The 23,095-nt window shown below is 48.1% G+C and overlaps 1 protein-coding gene across 1 annotated transcript in view; it reads left to right on the forward strand.

Moving 5' to 3' along the window:
* The window catches only part of MROH2A (maestro heat like repeat family member 2A), a 60,153-nt gene that overhangs the window by 24,084 nt on the left and 12,974 nt on the right, over positions 1–23,095 (forward strand). Inside the window, exons 13-25 of the mRNA XM_079132249.1 lie at positions 999–1,146; positions 2,154–2,194; positions 2,722–2,863; positions 3,075–3,127; positions 3,501–3,608; positions 13,668–13,787; positions 13,986–14,108; positions 15,253–15,405; positions 16,424–16,546; positions 17,434–17,513; positions 18,918–19,026; positions 19,756–19,851; positions 22,138–22,242. Coding sequence (XP_078988375.1) covers positions 999–1,146; positions 2,154–2,194; positions 2,722–2,863; positions 3,075–3,127; positions 3,501–3,608; positions 13,668–13,787; positions 13,986–14,108; positions 15,253–15,405; positions 16,424–16,546; positions 17,434–17,513; positions 18,918–19,026; positions 19,756–19,851; positions 22,138–22,242 — 1,401 coding nt within the window. The remainder of the gene's footprint in view (positions 1–998; positions 1,147–2,153; positions 2,195–2,721; positions 2,864–3,074; positions 3,128–3,500; positions 3,609–13,667; positions 13,788–13,985; positions 14,109–15,252; positions 15,406–16,423; positions 16,547–17,433; positions 17,514–18,917; positions 19,027–19,755; positions 19,852–22,137; positions 22,243–23,095) is intronic.

Below are 23,095 nucleotides of genomic sequence, written 5' to 3' on the forward strand. Positions count from 1 at the left end.
GACAAGTATGATCTCATTTGATTGTGAGGTAGTTTCTCATTTTATTACCCCGATTTTGCCGATGAAGAAACTAGGCTCGGAGGGACTCATGAACTTGCTCAAGGCCTCACAGTTTGTAAACAGGGGAGCTGGGACCAAAATGTACTTTCTCATTTACCATGCTGCCTTCCTGGGGACCCAGCAACTGGGACATGCTAGTGCTGGCAGGCTGGAACCGTCCTGCCACTGCGCTCATGAGTTCGAGGCACGACACCTCCCCCTAAGCTCCTAAGGGGGGAGGGTGGAGGGAGACCCCCATTACTCGGAAGTGTTGAATGGTCGTGTGAGAAGAGGGAGCCAAAATCTGTATCAGACAGGGTTCTCCAGAGAAGCAACCAGCAGAAGACACATGTGGTCTGCTGTATTCCATGGAATCCACTCAGGCCACCTGGGCTGGCAGGCCTGAAGCATGCAGGGTGGGCCTCAGGCAAGGGTGGGTGTAGAAGTCTGTGGCAGTTTCTTCTTCCTCAGGGACTTCTGGTTTTTGTTCTTGAGGTCTTTCAACTGCCTATGTGAGACCCGCCCATGTTCTCGAGGCTGGCCTCCTTCACAGAGAACGGGCTTTGATCACAGGGCAATGCTGGAGTAGTGCGTGACTGAGTGCCTGGTGCTCTCGCCCAACCAAGTCGCCTTGTAAATCTGTCACAACCAGCAAGCACAGCTGGGTCATCTGCCCCGAAGGCACCTCTGCAGGCACTGGGATCAGGAAAGGGCCCTGGACAAAGAGGGCGATGGGGTTAGGGCTGGTATGAGGCTGGCGGGGTGTATGACAGCCCCAGTGGGTGAATGCCACCGAGACCCCCCTGACAAAGGCTGGGGCCGGCGGGAGGCAGTGTGGCAGATCCTGCAGCGCTGTCAGGGGCCAGCTCTGCGGCAGCTGGCTGGCCCACACTGCGCATGGATGCTGACCTGTCTTGGATGGCCGTGTATGCCTCCAGCGTCCTGGGTCCCCCCCACAGGAGTTCTGGGTGCGGCTCCTGTGCTACATCATGGAGACCGACTACACGGAGGCCTTGACCCCCATCTGCATCAGCCTCACCAACCTGGCAGAGCGCCAGCTGCACAGCAAGGATGCGGCAGCCAGCACGACTGGCAAGAGCAAGCATGGTGAGTCGGGGCCCTGCGCTAGCCGGCGGGGCCTGCTGCCGGGCCTGCCCCTGGTCGCCCTTCCCCACGGCCCCTTCTCCTGGAGGCCTCCAGAACGCACCCGCGTGTCTGAAGAGGCGCAGTCCTGTGGTCTTCCTCCTGCAGCTCACTCTTCACGTCCCCATGCCCGCAGCCCACACCCGGCTCGGACCCCTCCCTGGGGCTCCTGTCCAGGCTCCCCGTCTGGTCTTTCTGGGCCTCTGCTCTGTCTGGCCTCTCTGAGTCAGACAGAGGAACTGTCGTTGTCCACCCGTTCTGTAAATTGGCCCCACGGTGGTCTACTCCAGGGTGGGCACTGTCGACACCAGACTCAGAAAAGCAGATCTGCCCATTGCTGCACGTTGCCGCTGTCCCCCTCCCTCCGCTTCCAGCGCCGAGGCGGCTGCCCTCAGGGCTTGGGGCTTCACAGGGATGGCCATGGCGGTGATTTAGTGAGGCCTTCAGGTCCGTAGCCTGCCCTCTGAGTGTGATCTGAGTGAGCCTCGCTGGCCCTCGGGGTCTTCCTCGTGGTTCTGGGACTTGTAACTCTGGGACTGGTCCTCTCCTGGGCCCCTCCTCCACCTGTCCGTTCAAGTTTGTGGGTCTGCTTTGCGGGGGCTCATTGACTCCCAAAGCCTGCAGAGGACCGGAGGGTGGAGCAGGGTTTCTAGTCACTGCTGGCTCAAGAGGGGCCGAGATTCACAGTAGGGGACAAAGCACGGTCGTGGCCAGTCTGGGGTCCATTGCAAAGACCACAGCTATGGTCTGATGTAGCACCTCCTGCACTCGGCACATTAGCACACATTTCCCTCGTGCTAAGTCGATTAGGGTGATGGTCTTTACTGGAAAACCCCTGTGCCAACCCAGTTTCCCTTCTGCACGGAGTCATGCTGGGGAAGCCCCTTCCAGGGTGACGTTCCCCTTGGACACAGGGGCATGTCCTGGAATGGGCTGGGAAGCCTCAGTTCAGGTTGCATCTCCTTCCTCAGTGGACCTGCCCGCACCTCAGAAGCTGCTGGCCCGGCTCCTGGTGAGTGGCTGGCCTGCACGTGCCCGGGCCTGCAAGGCTCTGCCCTGCGGCGCCTTTCTCTTGAGCTCCTCATTCCCTGAGCCCCAGAGGAGGAGGAAGGCAGGGTGCAATGAGGGAGCTGGGCACTTAGCAGGACAGTGTCCTAGGCCCTTACTGTCCCCGCTGTGGAGAAGTTGCAGGGGCAGTGTGCTCAGATGGCCCACCCTGGCCTAGACCTGTTCCCAGCTCCCTCTGCCCAGGGCATCTCCAGGTCACTATCAATGGCCTTCCTGCCCCTGGGGTGGGCTTGGTCTGGTGGACGCTAATCCCTGCTCTACTGAGGCTTGGGGTGAATAAGGAGGCCGGGCCTTACCTCTCACCGCCTCTCCCCACCAGCATCCTCCATAGGGGCCTCTATCCTGGAGGTCCTTGGGCTCTGTCGGAAGCCACCCACCTTCACCTCCACTTACCATGAGGACCAGGAGCTCCAAGTGGGGGGTGGGGGGGAGGGGCCAGGCCCTGCTGCACTGCGTCCTGGTATCTTGCAGGTGCTGATGTCATCGCCCTACAAGGGGGAGGGCCGTGGGATTGCTATGCTCCACCTCCTGAGGACCCTGAGCCAGAGCATTGTGCCCACCATGGCCAGCGTGTGGGAGCAGGAGATCCCCCTGCTGGTCCAGTATCTGGAAGGTGAGGCCCCTCGTGTGCCCCGGGTCGCGTGGCGTGGCTCTAGGTAGACTCCTATGGCTGCTGCGTCCCGAGGGCTGGCCAAACAGCGTGGGAGGTGGGGAGGGAAGTGCCCACCCTGCAAGGGCTGGTTGTGGAGGGCCTGGGATGCCTGGGAGGCCAGGCAGATGTGACCCAGAGGGGACGGCCTGGGGACCAGCTGTGTGCCCCACAGAACACACGGAGTTCACCTGGAACCAGAAGGCCTGGGAGGACAAGCTCATCCAGGTAAAGGGTGACCCGCCTCCTGAGGCCTGGGCGGGGACAGAGCGGGTGAATGGGAGGGCATTGGCGGGTTTGGCAGGTGGGAGCTCAGGGCCCCCAAAGGACGCGTTCTCCCTAAGACTTGGAAAACGTAGTGTCTCTGGCTGTACTCTCACTGGGGAGACCCGGGAGAACCTCCTGCCAGCCCCCAAAGCTGCAGCCATCCCCAGACTCACAGACACAAAAGCTCAGTGCTGGATCGGGGCTCCATGGACCAAATGATGTAGAGATTTGGGGAAGGAGGCCCAGAGAGGGCAAGCCATTACTGGAGCTCACACAGCATTCCCAGGGCCCAGCGGGAGCAGGGCTGGCAGCCATTGATCTTCTCCCTCCCCAGTTCCTGAGGCTCTCCCTCAAGACGACTCGGGGTACCAGCTGGAGCCTGCGCCTGAGCAAGGAGCTGAGCAACCAGATTGGGAGCTTCGACAGCCCCTCCTTGGAGAAGGTTTGTCCCTTCAGCGATGCTGAGTTCTCTTGTTTTGTTCTGTCTGGGCTTTTGCTTTGTTTCTCTTTCAGATTCTTGTCGATGATCACATGAAAAACTGTTTTTAAAATCTTTTTTGTACAAATCCATAAAAATTGTCAAAAGAAATCAGAGAAGGTCACAATAAGTGGAAAGCACCTGTGTTCACAGATTGGAGAATTATACAGTAAAGATGGCGATTCTCCCCAAATTTATGTACAGATTCAACATCACCTCCTCCGTAAGCCCAGTTAGCTTTCTTCCCCCTCTGGTGGACTGATGCCCTAGTCCCCAAATTCATATGAAAATGTAAGGGGCCCAGAACAGCCAACAAAATTATATATATATATCACAAAGTTGGAGGACTCAAGCAAGACAGGGTGGTCCTTGCATAAGGACAGACATTTAGACTGATGAAATAGAACTGAGAGTCTAGAGATGAATTCTCACATTTATGATGCATTGATTTTCAACAAGGATGCCAGGACAATTCAACGGGAAAAGAATAATCTTTTCAACAAATGGTGTTAAGACAACTGAATGTCCACATGTAGAAAAATGGTCTTCCTGTCTGTTTTGGTGCCAGCACGATGCTATCACTGTTATGTAGCTTGGTCGTGTAGTTTAAAGCCTGGTATTGTGATGCCTCCTGCTTCATTTTTCTTGCTGAGCATTGCTTTGGCTATTCTGGGTCTCTTATTTTTCCAAATAAATTTCATGACTACTTTTCTATTTCTATGAAGAATGTCATCAGAATCTCAATAGGAATTGCATTAAATCCGTATAGAGCTTTCAGTAGTGTGGCCATTTTGATAATGTTAATTCTGCCTATCCAAGAACATGGGAGATTGTTCCATCTTCTAAGGTCTTCTTCAATTTCTTTCTTTAGTGTTCTGTAGTTTTCATCGTAGAGGTCTTTCACCTCTTTTGTTAGATTGAATTCCCAAGTATTTTATTTTCTTTGAGGCTATTGTGAATGGAATAGTTTTCCTCATTTCTCTTTCAGTTGATTCATCAATGATATAAAGGAATGCAATTGATTTATGGGTATTAATTTTATATCCTGCTATGTTTTTCCCAATTTTTAAAAATTATTTAATATATTTGTTCTAATTAGTTGCATGTGACAGTAGAATGCATTTACACATTTTGATAGATCACACATAAATGGAGTGTATTCTCTCATTTTTTTGATTATACGTATTGTAGGATCACACGGGTCATGTAGTCACACATGTACATGAGGTGATAATGTCTGCTTCACTCTACAATCCTTCCTTCCCCATTCCCTTCCCCTCCCTTCACTCACTTCTACCTAATATAAAGGAACTCTATTCTTCCCTATCCCCCCTGTTATGGTGAATTAACATCAGCATATCACAGAAAACATTCCTTCTTTGTTTTATGGGGTTTGGCTTATTTCACTTAACATGATGTGTGTGTGTGTGTGTTTAAGGGCATCTAGGTTGGTTCCATAGTTTAGCTGTGGTGAATTGACCTGCCATAAACACTGATGTGTCTGTGTCACTGTAGTATATTGATTTTAAGTCCTTTGGGTATAAATCGAGGAGTGGGATAACTGGGTCAAATGGTTCCATTCCAAGTTTTCTGAGGAATTGCCATACTGCTTTCCAGAGTGGTTGCACCAATTTGTAGTCCCCACCAGCAATTATGAGTGAACATTTTTCCCCACATCCTCGCCAACATTTATTGTTGCTTGTATTCTTGATTTGCCATTCTGATTAGAGTGAGATGAAATCTTAGAGTAGTTTTTGCATTTCTCTCATTGTTAGGGATGTTGAACATTTTTTCATATATTCGTTGATTGATTTTATATCTTCTGTGAAGTGTCTGTTCAGTTCCTTAGCCCATTTATTGATTGGGTTATTTGTTTTTATGGTGCACGTAGGCTCTCTCTTTACATTTATTGATTCTTGATTTAACTTCCGTGATTAGATTAGAGGTCTTGTTAAGGAAGTCAGATCCTAGGCTGACGTGGTGAAGATTTGGGCTGACTTTTTCTTCTAGTAGTTGCAGGGTCTCTGTTCTAGTGTTTAAGTCTTTGATCCACTGTTAGTTGAGTTTCGTGCAGGGTGAGAGCTAGAGGTTTAATTTCATTTTGTAACATGTGGCTTTCCATTTGTTGAAAAGACTCTCTTTTCTCCAGTGAATGTTTATGGAACCTTTGTCTAGTATGAGATATCTGTATTCATGTGGGTTTGTCTCTGTGTCTTCTATTCTATACCATTAGTCTACATGTCTGTTTTAGTGCCAATACCATGCTGTTTTTATTATGATAGCTTTGTAGTACAATTTGAGGTCTGGTACTGTGATACTCCTATTTCATTTGCTTGCTAAGGATTGCTTTGGCTATTCTGGGTCTCTTATTTTTCCAAATGAATTTCATGATTGCATTTTCTAGTTCTATGAAGAACATCATTGGAATTTTAATAGGAATTGCATTAAATTTGTGTAACTCTTTTGGTAGTATGACCATTTTGACAATATTAATTCTACATATCTAGGAGCATGGGAGGTCTTTCTAAGGTCTTATTCAATTTCTTTCTTTAGTGTTCTGTAGTTTTCATTGTAGAGGTTTTTCACCTCTTTTGTTATATTGATTCCCAAGTATTTTATTTTATTTTTTAGGTGATTGTTAATGGGGTAGTATTCTTTTTTTATTTTTTATTTTTTTCTATTGTAAACAATTGGTGTACATCTTGTTTCTCTGTTTGTACACGAAGTAGAGGCATACCATTTGTGTAATCATACATTTACATAGGGTATTGGTGTTTGATTCATTCTGTTATTTTTTCCTTCCTCCCACCGCTCCCACCCCTCTTTTCCCTCTACACAGTCCCTCCTTCCTCCTTTCTTGCCTCCCTCCCACCCCCCATTATGTATCATCATCCGCTCATCAGCGAGATCATTTGTCCTTTGGTTTTTTGAGATTGGTTTATCTCACTTAGCATGATAGTCTCCAATTTCATCCATTTGCCTGCAAATGCTGTAATTTTATTATTCTTTATGACTGAGTAATATTCTTTTGTGTGTGTGTGTGTGTGTGTGTGTGTGTGTGTGTGTGTGTGTATCACAGTTTCTTTATCCATTCATCAATTGAAGGGCATCTAGGTTGGTTCCACAATCTGGCTATTGTGAATTGAGCAGTTATGAACATCGTTGTGACTGTATCTCTGTAGTATACTGATTTTAAGTTCTTTGAGTATAGGCCAAGGAGTGGGATAGCTGGGTCAAATGGTGGGTCCATTCCAAGTTTTCTAAGGAATCTCCACACTGCTTTCCAGAGTGGCTATACTAATTTGCAGCCCTACCAGCAATGTATGAGTGTACCTTTTTCCCCCACATCCTCGCCAACACCTGTTGTTGCTTGTATTCTTGATAATCGCCATTCTAACTGGGGTGAGATGGAATCTTAGTATAGTTTTGATTTGCATTTCTCTTATTACTAGAGATGTTGAACATTTTTTCATATATTTGTTGATTGCTTGTACATCTTCTGTGAAGCGTCTGTTCATTTCCTTAGCCCATTTGTTGACTGGGTTATTTGTATTCTTGGTGTAGAGTTTTTTGAGTTCTTTATATATTCTGGAAATTAGTGCTCTATCTGAACTATGAGTGACGGAGATTTTCTCCCACTCTGTAGGCTCTTTCTTCACATTGCTCATAGTTTCCTTTGCTGAGAGAAAGCTTTTTAGTTTGAATCTGTCCCAGTTATTGATTCTTGCTTTTGTTTCCTGTGCTATGGGAGTCATGTTAAGGAAGTCTGTCTGATCCTAAGCCAACATGTTGAAGATTTGGACCTACTTTTTCTTCTATAAGATGCAGGGTCTCTGGTCTGATTCCAAGGTCCTTGATCCATTTTAAGTTGATTTTTGTGCAGGGTGAGAGATAACCCCTATCTTTCACCCTGGGGTAGTATTCTTTAATTCTCTTTCAATGAATTCATTACTGATATGTAGGAATGCATTTGGTTTATGGGTATTGATTTTATATCCTGCTATTTTGCTGAATTCATTTATTAGTTCTAGAAGTTTTTGGTGGAATTTTTTGGATCTTCTAAATATAGAATGATATCATTGGCAAATAGTGATAGTTTGAGTTCTTCTTTACCTATTTGTATACCTTTAATTTCTTTCTTCTAATTGCTCTGGCTAGAGTTTCAAGGACAATGTTGAATAGAAGTGGTAAAAGAGGGCATCCTTGTCTTGTTCCAGGTTTTAGAGGGAATGTTTAAATTTTTTCTCTGTTTAGAGTTATGTTGGCCTTGAGTTTAATATATATGGCTTTTACAATGTTGATGTATGTTCCTACTATCCCTAGTTTTTCTAGTGGTTTGAACCTGAAGGGGTGCTGTATTTTGTCAAATGCTTTTTCTGTATCTATTGAGATGATCGCATGATTCTTGTTTTTAAGTCTATTGATGTGATGAATTATGTTTGTTGATTTCTGTATGTTGAACCAACCCTGCATCCCTGAAATGAACCCCACTTGATCTTGAGGCACTATCTTTTTAATATGTTTTTGTATGTGATTTGCCAGAATTTTATTGAGAATTCTACTTTGCTGAATTCATTTATAAGTTCTAGAAGTTTTCTAGTGGTGTGTTTTGGGGTTTTCTAAATATGAAATCATGTCAGCAAATAGGAACAGTTTGAGTTGTTCTTATTTGTATCCCTTTAATTTTTTTCTTCTGTCTAATTGCTCTGGCTAGAGTTTCCAGGACTAGAAGTGGTGAAAGAGGGCATCCCTGTCTTGTTCCAATTTTTAGGGGGATTGCCTTCAGTTTTTCTCCATTTAGAATGATATTGGCCTTCGGTTGGTTAGCATACACAGCTTTTACAATGTTAAGATACGTTCCTATTATCCCTAATTTTTTCCAGTGTTTCGAACATGAATGGATGCTATATTTTGTCAATTTTTTTTCTGAATCTATTGAAATAACCATGTAATTCTTGTCTTTGAGTCTACTGATGTGATGAATTATGTTTATTGATTTCTGTGTGTTGAACTTACCTTGCATCCCTGGGATGAGCCCCACTTGATCATGGTGCATTATCTGTTTAACATGTTTTTGTATGCAGTGTGCCAGTATTTTATTAAGAATTTTTACATCTATGCTTATCAGAGATATCGGTCTGAAATTTTCTTTCCTTGATTTGTCTTTGTCTAGTTTTGGTATCAAGGTGTTACTAGCTTCATAGAATGAGTTTGGAAGGGTTCCCTCCTTTTTTATTCCATGGAATAATTTGAGGAGGATTGGTGTTAGTTCTTCTTTGAAGGTCTTGTAAAACTCAACTGAGAATACATCTGGTTCTGGGCTTTTCTTTCTTGGTAGGCTTTTGATAACATCATCAATTTCATTGCTTGAAATTGTTCTCTTTAAATTTTCTGTGTCTTCCTGGTTCAGTTTGGGTAGGTCATATTTCTCTAGAAATTTGTTGATGTCTTCAAGATTTTCTATTTTATTAGAAAATAAATTTTCAAAATAGTTTCTGATTGTCATCTGTATTTCAGAGTGTCCATTGTGATATTTCCTTTTTCATTGTGAATTTTAGTAATTTGAGTTTTCTCTCTCTTTCTCTTCATAACTTGGCTGTTTATCAATTTTATTTATTTTCTCAAAGAACCAACTTCTTGTTTTGTCAATTTTTTAGATTGTTTATTTTCTTTCCATTTCATTGATTTCAACTCTAATTTTAATTATATCCTATCTTTTACAGTTTTTGATGTTGATTCGTTCTCCTTTTTTCTGGAGCTTTGAGATGTAAAGTTCAGTTATTTATTTGTTGGCTCTCTCCTCTTTTAATGAATGCGCTCAATGCAATGAACCTTCCTCTTAGCTCTGCCTTCATAGTGTCCCAGAGATTTTGATATGCTGAATTGGCAATTCTTATTTACTTCTAAGTATTTTTAAATTCCATCCCTGATTTCTTTTGCTATCCATTTGTCATTAAATAGTATATTATTTAGTCTCCAGGTGTTAGAGCAGCTTTTATATTTTCATTTTATAGTTGATTTCTAATTTAATTTCATTATGAGCTGATAAAATTCAGAGTATTATCTCTACTTTTTTGTATTTGCTGAAACTTGCTTTGTGGCCTAACATATGGTCTATTTTAGAGAAGAATCCATGTGCTGTTGAGAAGAAAGTGTTTTCAGTCATATTCTATGTAGTCTGTTAAGTCTAAATTATTAATCGTATTTTTGTCCTATAGCTTCTTTACTTAGTTTTTGTTTGGAGGATCTATCCAGTGGTGAGAGAAGTGTGTTACAGTCACTCAGTATTTTTGTCTTGTGGTCTGATTCTTAGAATTGAGAAGGTTTTATCTTATGTATGTAGATGCTTCATTGTTTGGGGCATAAATATTTATGATTGCTATGTCTTGTTGATGAATAATTCCCTTAAGCAGTATGAAAGGTCCTTCTTTGTCCCTTCTTATTAATTTTGGCTTGAAGTCCACTTTATCTGCTATGAGGATAGAAACTCCTGCTGGTTTAGAAGATCCGTGTGAATGATATATTTTTTCCCATCCTTTTACCCTCACTCTGTGGATGTCTTTGCCTATGAGGTGAGTCTCTTGGAGATGGCATATTGTTGGGTCTATGTTTTTTGATTGATGAGTTTAGGTCATTTACATTCAATGTTATTATTGAGAGATGATTTTTTCCCTGTCATTTTTATTTATTTTGGCTTTTTAATTTGTTCAAATTTCTCCTTTGATTGACTGTTCGTCTAGTGTGGTTCCTCCCTTTGCTGGTTTTCACTTTTATTTTTCATTTCTTCTTTATGAAATATTTTATTGAGTATGTTTTGTAGTACAGGTTTTCTAGTTGTAAATTCTTTTAACTTTTGTTTATCATGAAAGATTTTTATTTCATTAAGTCTGAAGCTTAATTTTGATGGGTATAGTATTCTCGACTGGCATCCATTTTCTTTGAGAGCTTGGTATATATTATTCCATGATCTCCTAGCTTTGAGAGTCTATGTCAAGAAATTAGCTGAGATCCATATTGGTTTCCCCCTAAATATTACCTGTTATTTCTCTTTGGCAGCCTTTAAAATCTATCCTTATTCTGTATATTAGGCATTTTCAAAATAATGTGCCTTGGTGTGGGTCTGTTGTAATTTTGCATATTTGGGGTCCTGTAAGCTTCCTGTATTTGATTTTTCATTTCATTCTTTAGGTTTGGGAAAATTTCTGACATTATTTCATTGAAAAGATTCCTTTGGTTTGTACCTCTGAGCCTTCATCTATCCCAATAAATCTTAAATTTGGTCTTTTCAGGTTATCCCGTATTTCTTGCAACTTCTGTTCTGGTCTCTTAACATCTTTTCCCCATGGTAAACTTTGTTTTCAAGATTATATATTTTGCTTCATTGCCTAAAACTCTCTCTTCCAAGTGATCTAATTGGTTGGTGATGGTTTCCATTGAATTTTTCATTTGGTTTATTGATTATTTCAAGGACTTCGCTTGATTTTTTTTTCAGAATCTCTATCTCTTTATTGATGTGACCTTTCACTTCCTACATTTTCTCTCTGATTTAACTCTTTACATCATCGTTTACCTTGCAGATCAGTTTCACTATGTATAGTCTAAACTCCGTCTCTGATATTTCTTCCACTGTGGTGTTGTTGTATTCTGCTATTAGAGTATCTTGGTTTGTTAGGGGTGATTTGTTCCCTTGTTTTTCATGTTTTTTGTGTGTCTGGATCTAGTGTGAACTTATAATTTCCCTGATGTTTCCAATACCTCACCATTTATGAGGAGACAAATAATAACAACAACTAATGCAAACAATATACAGCATTAAGCCAAGTAGTTACTACTATGCCATCTACAATATTAATGGTCCCAATAGACAGAAATGATATGATCAGTTATTGCCTACAATAAAAACAATAAGTTCGCAAAACAGTTTACAATTTTGAATGGTGAACAGGGAGAGAGCAAAAGTGATATAGAATATGATGATTAAGAGGAAGGAGAAGAGAAGATAGAAGTAAAAAAATTAAGGGAAGAGTGAAAGAGATAATAATAGAGATTGACTGTTAGCAGAAGGAAAAAGAGACAGAGAGTCAAGGGAAACAGGTGAGAGAAAAAAATACATAGATATAAAGAAAAATTTTTAAGTTAGAAATAAAATAAAAGAATACAAGCAAAACTGAAATATGCTGATCAAACATCCTAGTCCTCAAGAAACCGATCCATGAAAAATAACTGGTTTCAAAAATGCTAGAAATGAGAAAAAACAAATATGAGTATGTATAAATGTCCATGAACCATTAAGATCACAATTAAACAGTGAAAAGAGAGAAAAAACATCTCAGTGAAAAGTTAAAGAATTCTTTTTGAGTTCAAAAGATTCTCAGCTTCTCAGCAGTGCTAGGTGGGGTCCTTTGGAACCTAGTGCTCCACCCTCCGATTGCTGGAGTGAGAGAGGTAGTCCAGTAGTGGAATTCCTGGAGGATCAGGCCTAGGCAGACTCCAGGCTCCCTACTAAATGCAGTTGGTCTGGAGACTTCAAATCAGTGCACCTCCAGGGCCCAGCAGTTGCTGGTCCACCCTGGAAGACGGCCTCCCAGGGATCTCCCCTGGCTCCACTCATGTGGAAGGGGACACAATTCTTAGTCCCTATGTCACCTCTGGACCCCGCATTTCCTGGTCTCAGGTTCAGTCTCCAAACTCCATCTCTTCCACCCCTGCCCTTTCGAATTTCCCAGTTGGTCCTGTGAGCAGCTGAACTGGAGGGGGAAGGGAAGAGCTGGGCGGGTTTCCATGACCAGTATTCCCCTGCGTAAACCTCTCTGTGTTTGATTTTCTTCTGGTCACTTTGGCACACTCTGTGTCATGCAGTGTGGATTTGCCAGGCCTATATTTCAGGTCAAACTCAGGCTTACTGGGAATCGGCTCCCCAGCTGCTGGCCCTGACACTGTGCCTGCAAAAGGGCTCCTTCCTCTGTCCTCCGCCTGCAACGAGGAGTACGCAGCTTCTTTCCTGCAGAAGGATATTGTGCAGCGTGCCTTTCACTTTAGTCAAGCAGTGTCTTTGATCTCTAAACTCTGTACCCAGACATGTCTCAGGACGTGTCCTAAAAATGCAGGTTTCTTTAATTCCCTCATCCCTTCTCTTTGCTCAGAGGGCTGCTCTGGCTGGTGACTCCAGCCTTGGCAGTGTCTATGATGCTGGGGTTTCTTCCTTATTTTATCACATCCTGAGTCCCCAGTCTGCTTTGAATATCTAATACTAAATTTCAGTAAAGCCCCTCCCACACCCTTTTTCTGTCTACCCACCTTTGCTGAGAAGCCGCCTAACTACTTTCTTGGTTTGGCTCCATGGAGCAGCCAGGAAAGCGACCTCCTCTATTCCACCATCTTGAAAACCCTGACCCTAGTGGAGGCTTCTGATAAGTCGGTGCTGAAACCTGAGCTTCAGAGTATGACTGCTTGGTTTTAAACCCCGGTTCCGCTTCCTGCATCTTTTCTCACCTCTGACTACATTAACATTCACCTTATCAAGTTGCTGTGAGGATTACACGATTGTTCTTATGTTTCCGAGTATAAAAATAAAATTCTTACCAATAATAATAATAATAATAATAAAGTAACCCACTAGAAAAATTGGGGAAAGAATATAGCCAGAAATTAAAGGGGGTAAACTGCCTCTTGGGAAAAGATGATCAACATGACTAGTGATCAGAGAAGCAGATTCACGGGAGGATGCTCCACCTCTGGCTGCATGTCCTGTGTCGGGGAGTAGCCTTGTGGGGCCCGCTCACATGGGAGAGGATTTGGCTCAGGCGGCTGAGATGTTCACCATGCCTGCCTGTATAAAACCAGGCCCTCCAGAATAACCTGAATATTTATTTCAAAGCATATAGGACATGCCTAGATATCTGTACAGTAAGATAATAACAATCATCCTGATAAAATCTGGAGGGATGTGTAGCAAGCACAGCGCAACAGCGCCCTCTGGAGGGGAGCGGGGCAGCCTGAGCCTACTCTCACCCACCTCTCCAGGGCTTTCTGTACCGGGCCCTGGGCTTCACCTTGGCCCTGGGGCTGGAGGCCGACAAGGTGGAGCTGCTGCTGCTGGAGCTGCTGTATAAGACCGACTACAGCAACGACTTTGACCGGGAGGTGAGGGTGTCCACAGCCCCCTCGAGCCCACCAGACGCCTTGGGACCCCGGGGGACGTGTGCATTCTTTCATGTGCCTACATGCAAGTGCAGACATTGTGCATACATGTGTGCTGGCACCTGTGTGTGTGTGCACGGGCGTGTGCAGGCTCCCTCCCTGCCCCAGGCCCTCACCCTGCCTGGTGGGGTCTCCCCACAGGGCGTGATTCTGTGCTTTGGCCTGTGTGCCCACGGCCAGGTGAAGACAGTGCTCAACGTGCTCCAAGACTTCGAGGACAGGATCCAGGAGTCGGAGCAGTCCTGGCAGATCAGTGCCTGGCGGGTGAGGCTCCCTTGCTCCATTCTGGCCGCGGGGCCCTGAGCACAGCACAGCTGCTGTGCCCTGTTCCCCTGTGTCTCCTGTCGCTGCGATGACTGAGGACACCTGAAGAACATGGGAGGGCCTTGCAGGAGCCTGATGTTGTCAAACATTCCCAGTTCCCGACACTGGGTCCCTCAGCCAGAAGTGGAGACTCCCTGAGTGCTGGATCACCCAAGCTGGCTAGGAGGGAGGTTGGTGGGGACACCCTAACAAGGCTACTTGCACCGCTTCATACCCCCATCAAGGTCAAGGCACCTACCAAAGATGCTGGGTGGGCGCTACCATGTGCTAAGTGGACAGTGCTAAGTGTCCATGTGCTAAGTAACCATGTGCTAAGTGGAGGGGCCATATTCCCACTGTTTAGAGAAGAGGACACACAAGCTTGTCCACATGCACACAGCTTGGTCAGGGGAAGCCAGGTCCATTTTCTGGGGTCTCAGAAGATGGTGCTGCAAGCTGACTGACCCCCATAGGAAACCATCTGCTGCCAATGCCCCAGGCTTTAGCGTTGACCTCAGACCCTTGCCTGGAGTCTGGCTGTGTGGATGGAGAGAATCAGTACTGTCCCTGACTTCCGCCCAGCTTCTCCCTCAGCAGGACTGAGACCCAGACTTCTACTCAAGGCCTAGCAGTGTGTGGGTGCCCCTGCTCCCTGTCCAGGGGAGGTTTGGTGGCCTCCAACAACTCCTCCCCAGGGTGGGAGACCAGGAAGGCAGGGCAGCGCATGCCTAGCTCCGAAGCACCTGACCCGAGCAGGTGTCCGACAGGTGAAGGTGTGGAGGAAAGCACAGGCAGCCTCCGGCTGGGCTGCCCCACCTCCCTCCCTCAGCCCAGGGGTGGTCCTGGTGTCGCTCACTGGACCGAAGCCTCCTGGGGTAGGGGGCCCTGGGTCTGTCTCACTCCATGCGTCTTGCCCAGTGCCTGGGTGTAGTAGATGCTCAGTCCAGATGGAAGTGGGTATATTGGAGCACGTCTGGACCAGTGCCCCAGACACCCAGGAACAGTCTGTGGGCACCCTTGGGTGACTCTGCAGCTGCTCCCCAGAGGGCGAGCTGAGCACCCCCTGCTCCCCCAGTGGTCCTTGCCCCTCCTCACTGCCCCACAGAAGGACCACCCCTGGAGGCGGGAGACGGTGAAGAGCGCCCTCATGGTGATGTACGGCTGCGTGTCCTCTTACTGCCACCCCCAGATGCTCCTCACCCACGTGGACACCCCCATCACCGCCAAGATCGTTCACCACTACTCCAGCAGCTGCCAGGTAACCCAGAGCCCGGGTGCCTCCCTTGAGCTTGCCAACGGGCGCCCCTGCTCACGCCCTGGCCATTCCCCAGCCAGGACACGCAGGAGTCCTCCCGGACACGCGGCGTTTGGGATCTCACTGCCCAGATTGGTGTTCTTCCCTGTTCTTGGGTGTCGTGCAGGGAAGCAGGGGGACAGCCACCCCTGAAGCTGGGTGGGTGAGTGTGGGTGCCCAGGAGTCACAGGGTGAGCCCTGCCTCTTCCCAGACTCTCCTGCTCCCTCTGGCCCACCTCTGGCCCACCCTGACACCTGGCCAGGCCCTTGCATAAAGGACAAGAAGTGGGCTTGTCTTCAAACACAAAGGTGCTAAGGAACTGGGTACTTTCCTGGAATAGCAGAGGAGAAAACAGGGTAAAGCAAAAGTTATTTCATTTTTACTTTTTGAAAACTGTAAAATACACGCAACATACGAATGACCACATAGCCGTTTTCTAGTGAGCAGCTCCGTGACAGTAGTGCACCGGCACTGGGCGCAGCCATCACCCCTCTACAGAATTCTTCATTCTGCAAAACAGAGACCCTGTGCCCATCAAATGCTGGCTCCCCGTGTCCCATTCCCACCTTCCCGGTCCCTCCTCCCAACTCCCGGCTGACCACGCCAGGTTCCTCGGGCTATGGAATCATGCAGTGACCATCCAGCTATTTTATACCAATGATTCATTCTCCCTGCCTGGTGACGCAGGGCCTTTGAAGCTGCTCACTGAGCTCTTGCTGCCCTGGGGCACAGAAGCAGGAGGCTTGGGAGTGGCATCCTCTGTGGGGTCTGGGGTGCTGTGGCCGGTCCTGCGTCCCCCGTGATGGGGCAGATGCGGAGTCAGTGAGCCTTAAGGACAGACTGAGCCAGCCCCTGCTCAGAGCGTCCCTGACACTGAACCTTCTTCGGAGTAGAGGGGTCCAGGAGTGAGGCCTCCGGCTCCGGCTCTTTGGCAGATCCCTCCCAAATGGCATCCCCTTTCCATCCTTGCTCTGGGCACAGGACATCAGCCTCAAGCTGGCCTTCATGAAGAGTATTATGCAGGTGACCAGCGCCATCATAAACATCAAGGACCAGCAGGACTTTTACTTTGCCCAGAAGCCAACTCTGACTCGCCTGGTGATGGTGAGCCCGTGGGGCCTCCGTCCTGGGAGGAGCGGGCTCTAACCCTCCCCGACTGGTTTCTCCTTGGGGCAGGTTCTCAGGGCACGTGTGGGGCGCGGGGGCTTCAGAGCCCTGTCCAGCTGCAGGAGGTCAGAGAACCAGTTTTGTATCTGATAAAGGGTCCGTAGCAAGGAGAGTTTGGAAACCAGAGCAGGTTCTCGGTTGACTTGGGCCCTGTGGTGTCCAGAGGTGTCCGGCTCAGGGCTGGTCATCAAAAGTCCACTGTGGCCTTGCTGTTTCTCCTGGTGAGGGACTTAGGGGAAAGTGACTTTCTAGAGGCAGGGCTTAGAGTGACATCTGACAGAAAAGTGTCAGCTGTCCGAAGGCCGGTGGAGCCTGTGGGACAGCTCATGTCCTTTGTCACCCAGACCTCCCCACCCCTGGCATCACGATCAGTGCCTTGGGCCACTGGAAAACACCCGAGCAGTGCTGGATGTCCTGGGGATGTGAGATGTGGTAGAGCAGGAAACCCAATGAGATGAGTACTCACTGGCTCCCACTCAGGGCTGGGGACAAACGTGTCATTTGACACCAGCCTGGAGCAGCCTGTGAAGCAGGTGTCGAGTCCCGTGTAGACCAGGGAACAGGGCCTCCAGCAAGGGAAGCATGCGGCCAGGGACATGCAGCCTCTCAGTGGTGGGTCCTGCTCCTTGTCCTCCTCTTTGCCGCCTCCTAAGATGCCAAAGGCCAGGCGAACAAACAAAATCCAGTCAGAGGTGTGGGGTGGCAGGCACTTTGTGAAGGGTCAGACCTTCCCTGTACCAGGGCTATGGACTGCAGCCACTGTCCCCATCAGCCAAGGGCCTCCTGGGGGACACCGAGGTCACCACCCTGCTTGTGCCGGGCAGGCGATCCTCAAGGTAGAGCCCCCTGACCACCTGGCCTCTCCCGTGCGGACAATGGCGATGGACACCCTTTCACACCTGAGGTGAGCTGGGCCCCAGTCTGAGCCCTGGGGCCCCTGGTGGGGGGACAAAGCCCAAGACACCCCTTGGTGCTCCAGGGACACCTCCTCCTCCCACCTGCCTGAGTGTTGGGGTCTGGGGCAGAGCGCCAGTCCAGAAGACAGGGTCGGCTCCCTGATTCCCAGCAACAGTTCAAGCCGAATGCTTCTCCTGAAGTAGCAGGAGGGCAGAGGGTTGCTGGGTGGATGAGGCAGCCTCTGAGCAATGTGGGGAGCCTCAGGGAGACAGCCCCTTCAAGTGGAGGCGGCTCAGTCAGCAAACCCAACGCCACTGTGGATAGGCTTCCGAGGCGATACGATAGCAAAGGCGTGCCTCCCCAGTGGTCCACCTGTGGGAGGAGGGGAGGGGGACGTTACAGACTTGTGGCGAGCATTTGGAGTGGTAGGGACATTTTGGCTTGCAGAGGACTGACCATTACTGGGCTCTCGGGAGCCACAGTTGCTTTGGGAGGTGGCCCGTGGGTGGCCGGTAAACTCACTCCACTGACCCAGCTGAGCACATGTTCAGTTACACACTAGGTACTGGACAAGCCCTGGTCCCGGCCTCTCAGGGGTTGGAGAAAAGACAAGCAGAGAGGGATGTGTTTGTGGGTGAACCAAAACACACAAGCACAAGACCGAAAAGGAGGGCTGGTAAGAAAGTAGAGTCCAGTTTCTCTACAGTGGGGCTCCCAAGGGTTTGGAGCACGGCGGCACTTGACGCCTGCTCTGGGCTTGAGCAGAGTGGCCATGTGAGCTTGAAGTCAAGGTGGGATAGTGTCCGCCAACTCTGGGGCACAATAAAACCAGCTGGGAACTTTCAACAGTACCAACGCCCTGGTCCCACCCCGGGGCCCTTATGTAAGGACCCCTGAGCCTGGAGGTGGCCTGTGGGGGCCCCTGGGAGTTCTCCAGGTGATGCTAATGGGCAGCCATCTTGACGAGCGTTGTGAGGGGATAGAGGGAGTCTGAGCTCTGGCGCCGGGTCAGCAGCTCTCCCCCAGGATGTTCGTGAAGACACGGGGCTGGGGTGCGCCCTAGAAGTTCTGGTTTGCTAGATCTGGAGGGGGCCACAGAGTTTCTGTGGCTAACAAACACCAAGGTGCTGCGCTGCTGGTCCAAGTATTGCACCTGGAAATCTCAGGCCCAGACCAAATTCCATGGTTGAAACTGGGGAGGAAAGAGATTCACAAGTTCAGAGCAGGCCACAGGAAGTGGGAGAAGTGACCTGGGACCCCTGAATCTCTTCATTCAGAGATTCAGCACTGGATGCTGGTGGCCAGGGCCCCTGGGCAGGGATGGGACATGCCTCTGTGCCTAGGCTGGGCGGTGGGCAGCAGAGACTCAACTCCTCAGTGAAGGTCCTCTTGTCAATGCCTCTTTCCCCAGCAAACTGAAGCCTTTCTACTCCACAGAAGAAGGTAATGAGCTGATGGATATCAGTATACATTCTGTCATTTCTCTCCAACCCCCTGGAGAGGACAACGAGTCCCTTAAGGTAGGTCCCCTCTGGGCCACCTTACTTTCTGGGTCAGAACCTGAATGTTTACACTGACATGGGCAGAGTCCACCTTCCTGAGCCACCTGTGAGTGGTGAACGGCAGCAAGGTGTAGAGGGCTCTATTAGTAAGTTAAGACTGTTAGCTGCTGTAACAGATAAACCCCAAACCTCAGTGGTGCAACAAAATAAAAGTTTATTCTCATCCAAGCGAAGTTCAGTTGTCCGTGAGTGAGGGTGGGGAGCTGCTTTGTGCAGTTATCAGGAATCCAGGCTGACAGGGGCCCCCACCAGCTCCGAAGCATAGCTGCTAGGGGCCCAGTGGGTATTGATTTCCTACCTGGACCTGGGGAAATAGAAAGCATTCTGGGCCAGAATGCAGTCACTTGGCTCCACCTGGATGCAGGGATACTGGGAAATGTGGTCCCTGACTAAGGGCTGTTTCCCAGCAACGCTAGAAGAAGAGGACAAATGCTCGTGGACAAGTGGCCACCCCTGCTTCAAGAGCTGGTCCTAGGATAAGGAGTCAGGGGAACTGGGCCCTGGTTTTATAAGATGGTTTCCTCTTAAAAGGTTGTCTTATACTTCCACAGGAAGGTGAGCATAAAGAACTGTGTGGGCAGAGTTAGTGGCTGGTCATCAGGTCCTCTCACCTCTCAACTCTGGCATGAACTCCCGCAGAGCCTGGTGGGGGGCCCTCACAGCTGCCCACCTCTCTCTTGGCCATAGACTCTGTACGAGAACACGCTGAATTCCCTGGAGCAGCTGATGGAGGGCCTCATGCAGAGGCAGATGGACCCCCGGGGGCTGCAGGAGATGGTGCATGTGAGTTGCCTAGCTGAGGCTGGGGAGCCAGAGGCCGCCACTCTTCCAGGGGGTAGGCCTGAGGGACATTGCAAGAGTGTAAAGTCACTTCTCTGATTCATAATTCTTAATATTTCACCACATTTCCTAATACCTGAATTTTCTCTCTCCAGCCCTTCCTCATTACACACACACACACACACACACACACACACACACATCTTTTGAAGCATGGGAAGGTAACTGCTCACCTCCAGATCAAGTATGGTCTACCACAACAGGACCTCGATCAGCCTGGGGGCTGAGTGTTGCTACGATCCACGATCCATAGTCAAACCCTGATAGCCGCGCCCAAGACCAATCGCCAGCAGGCACTGTGTTTAGTTTGCATGTCTCTTTATTCTCCTCTGATCTGGAACATTTCTCAGTTTGTCTTCGTCTTTTGTATCCTTGGCATTTTTGAAAGGTGCTGGTGGTTCTTTTGTTTTTAAATTGGGTTTTCTTATTACTGATCTTTTTAGAAGTTTAATATATTCTGGATATAGTATACCAGTTACAGGAATTGTAAATATTTTCTCCAAATCTGTGGCTTTTCTTTTCATGAATTTTCCAGTACCTTTTAGTGAGGAGAAGATTTAAAATTTGAATGAAGTTTGATTTCTATTCTTTTGTGGATCATGTTTTTGGTGTCAAGTCTAAGAAATCTCTCCCTACCTAAGATCGCTGCTATTTTCTCCTGTGTTTTCTTCTAGAAGTTTTATATTTTTAGGTTTTACAATTAAATCTCTGATGTATTTTGTGTTGATCTCTGATATGTTTTGAGTTATATGATGTTAAGTGATGTTATTTTGATGTTATATGAGTCATTTCGTATGATGAGAGGTACAGATAAACTGTATTAATTTTAACGTCCTGGCATGTGGACAGCTAGTTGTTAAGGCATCCTTTGTTGGAAGGACTGTCCTTTTCCCATGAATTACCTTTGTGCCTTTGTCAAAAACCCAGTGGCCGTGGATGTGTGGATCCCTTTCTGGGTCTCATCCTGCTCCATTGCTGTATCTGCCTGTTTTCATGATGCCGTAGTCTCGGTGACTGTAACGTGATGATAAGTTTTGAAGTTGGGATCAAATAATGGAAGTTCATAGACTTTATTTTTTCTGCATGCCACAAATTTTGGTATGTTGTATTCTAATTTTATTTTAGTTCGAAATACATTTTAATTTCCCTTTTCATTTCTTCTTTGACTCACAGGTTATTAGAAATTTCCAAATATTTGGGGATTTTTCAGGGATCTCTCTGGTTCGGATTCCTAATTTAACTCCTTTGTTGTCCAAGGCTATGCTTTATATACTTTTTGTCTTTTATAATAGATTGGAACTTACTTTGTTACCCAGATCTGGTCTACCCTGGTAAATATTCCAAGTGGAGGCCGAGCTGGCTGGTGGTGTTGTTCAGGCTTCCGATGTCTTTTCTAGTATTCTATCTTCTTGTTCTATCAGTTATTGAGAGAGAGTGCTGAACTCTGACTGTCCCTGTGAATCTGTTCATTTCTCTTTCCAGGACCACATGTTTCTGCTCCGTCTACCCGTTAGCAGGGTTGTTAGGTGTGGAACTGTCCCTTAGTGGTGATATGTGGCCCTCATGTCCCATAGTAACTGGGTTAGTCAGATTTCCATGGCTGTGACAAACTGCCTGGGAAAATCAGCTTAAGAGGAGGAAGTGTTTCTTTTGGCTTATGGTTTCCGAGGTTGCAGCCATGGCGGGCTGACTCCCCTGCTTTGAGCCAGGAGTGCCTGGCTGAGGAGGTCTGCTCAGCTCATGGCCACAGGGAAGCAAAGAGGAAGAGAGGAGGGAGCCAGGGTCCCAGTCTGTCCTCCAAGGACTAACTCCTTTCCACTAGGCCTCACCTCCTGAAAGTTGCACCACTTCCCAGAGGTGCATCAGGGGAACACACAAGATCCAAGCCGCAATACCAGCGTCCCTTGCTCTGAAAGGAACTGAGATGTCTGAATGGCCCAGACCCATCTGGAGTGTGTCGGCTGTGCTCCTGGCCCCTTACTGCAGGCAGACGTTTGGGGCCAGGCCAAGCACAGCAGCCGAGCACCATCCTGGGAGGATGCTGGGGAGCTCCCCCTCTGCCCTCAGCCTCATTTCCTTCTTGGTGGGGCCTGGAAATCCAGAAGGGCCTGGAACCATGCGGAACACTGAAAGTCAAACTCACTGGGGGTTCCAGGAGGACAGGAGCTGGCCAGGACAGGGCTGGCTCAGGATTTTAAAACACTTCTGTGTTCTGGGCTCCACACACAGCTCCTGGAGAAGTGGATCTTGTCGGAGAAAGAATGGGAACGTGAGAAGGCTACCAACCTCCATTTCCACCTCATGCAGATCTACATCCAAAGCATCGGTGTCTGCGTGAGTCCAGGAGCGCCCGCCCCAGCGCAGCCCACCACTCTGATGCCCATAGAACGCTCTCTTTGTCCAAGAGGAGAAGGGAGCTTCCAAAGTCCAGTTCTGCCCCTGAAGAGCCCCTGGGAAGAGGCTGCCATGAGCAAGCACCAGGGCTCTGGGTGGGGGAGGGGGAGAGGACCAGCAGGGCTCTGGGTGGGGGAGGGGGAGAGGACCAGTAGGGTTCTAGGTGGGGGAGGGGGAGAGAACAGCCAGTGGCTTGGTGTGGACCAGGTTAGTGAGCCCGAGGCTCCGGCATTGGTGGGGCCCTCCTTAAAAACAAAAACAAAAACAGGACACACACATTTGGGTACCACATGGAAACAAGAGAGTAGATTGCTGTAGTCACTAATGTCTTGACAAGCACCATGCCTGGGGATGGCTGTGGGCAGGAGGACGGTGTCCCGGGGCTAGAGTGTGGGCACGACCTCAGGTCTTGGGGTCATGTGTGGTGAGACACTGGGGCACCTGGATGGAGGTGGGAGCAGCTTGGCCACACAGGGCAGGAGCTATGGCCAACATTAAGGCCATGCAAGGCCAGGTACTGTGCAGGATGCATGACCTGGATTCCTTGATCTGTTCTCACAACATCTCCCAAAAGAGGAGACACTACTGTTAACTTCGCTTTATAGACAGGGAATGTGAGGGACTAAGGGATGATGTCCCCTGCCCAGGACACTCATAGTGAGCGGGGAGACCCATGTTATAAGGCAAGGGCCTGGAGGTAGAAACTGGGCCTCAGTTCAGAGCAGTGAGCGCAGCAGAGTTGACTCAGGGTGAGTCCTGAGGCAGGACCCGATCCTGGCTGATCTCTAGGGCC

The sequence above is a fragment of the Sciurus vulgaris genome (assembly GCF_902686455.1).
Source record: "Sciurus vulgaris genome assembly, chromosome: 3".
Lineage (NCBI taxonomy): Eukaryota > Metazoa > Chordata > Mammalia > Rodentia > Sciuridae > Sciurus > Sciurus vulgaris.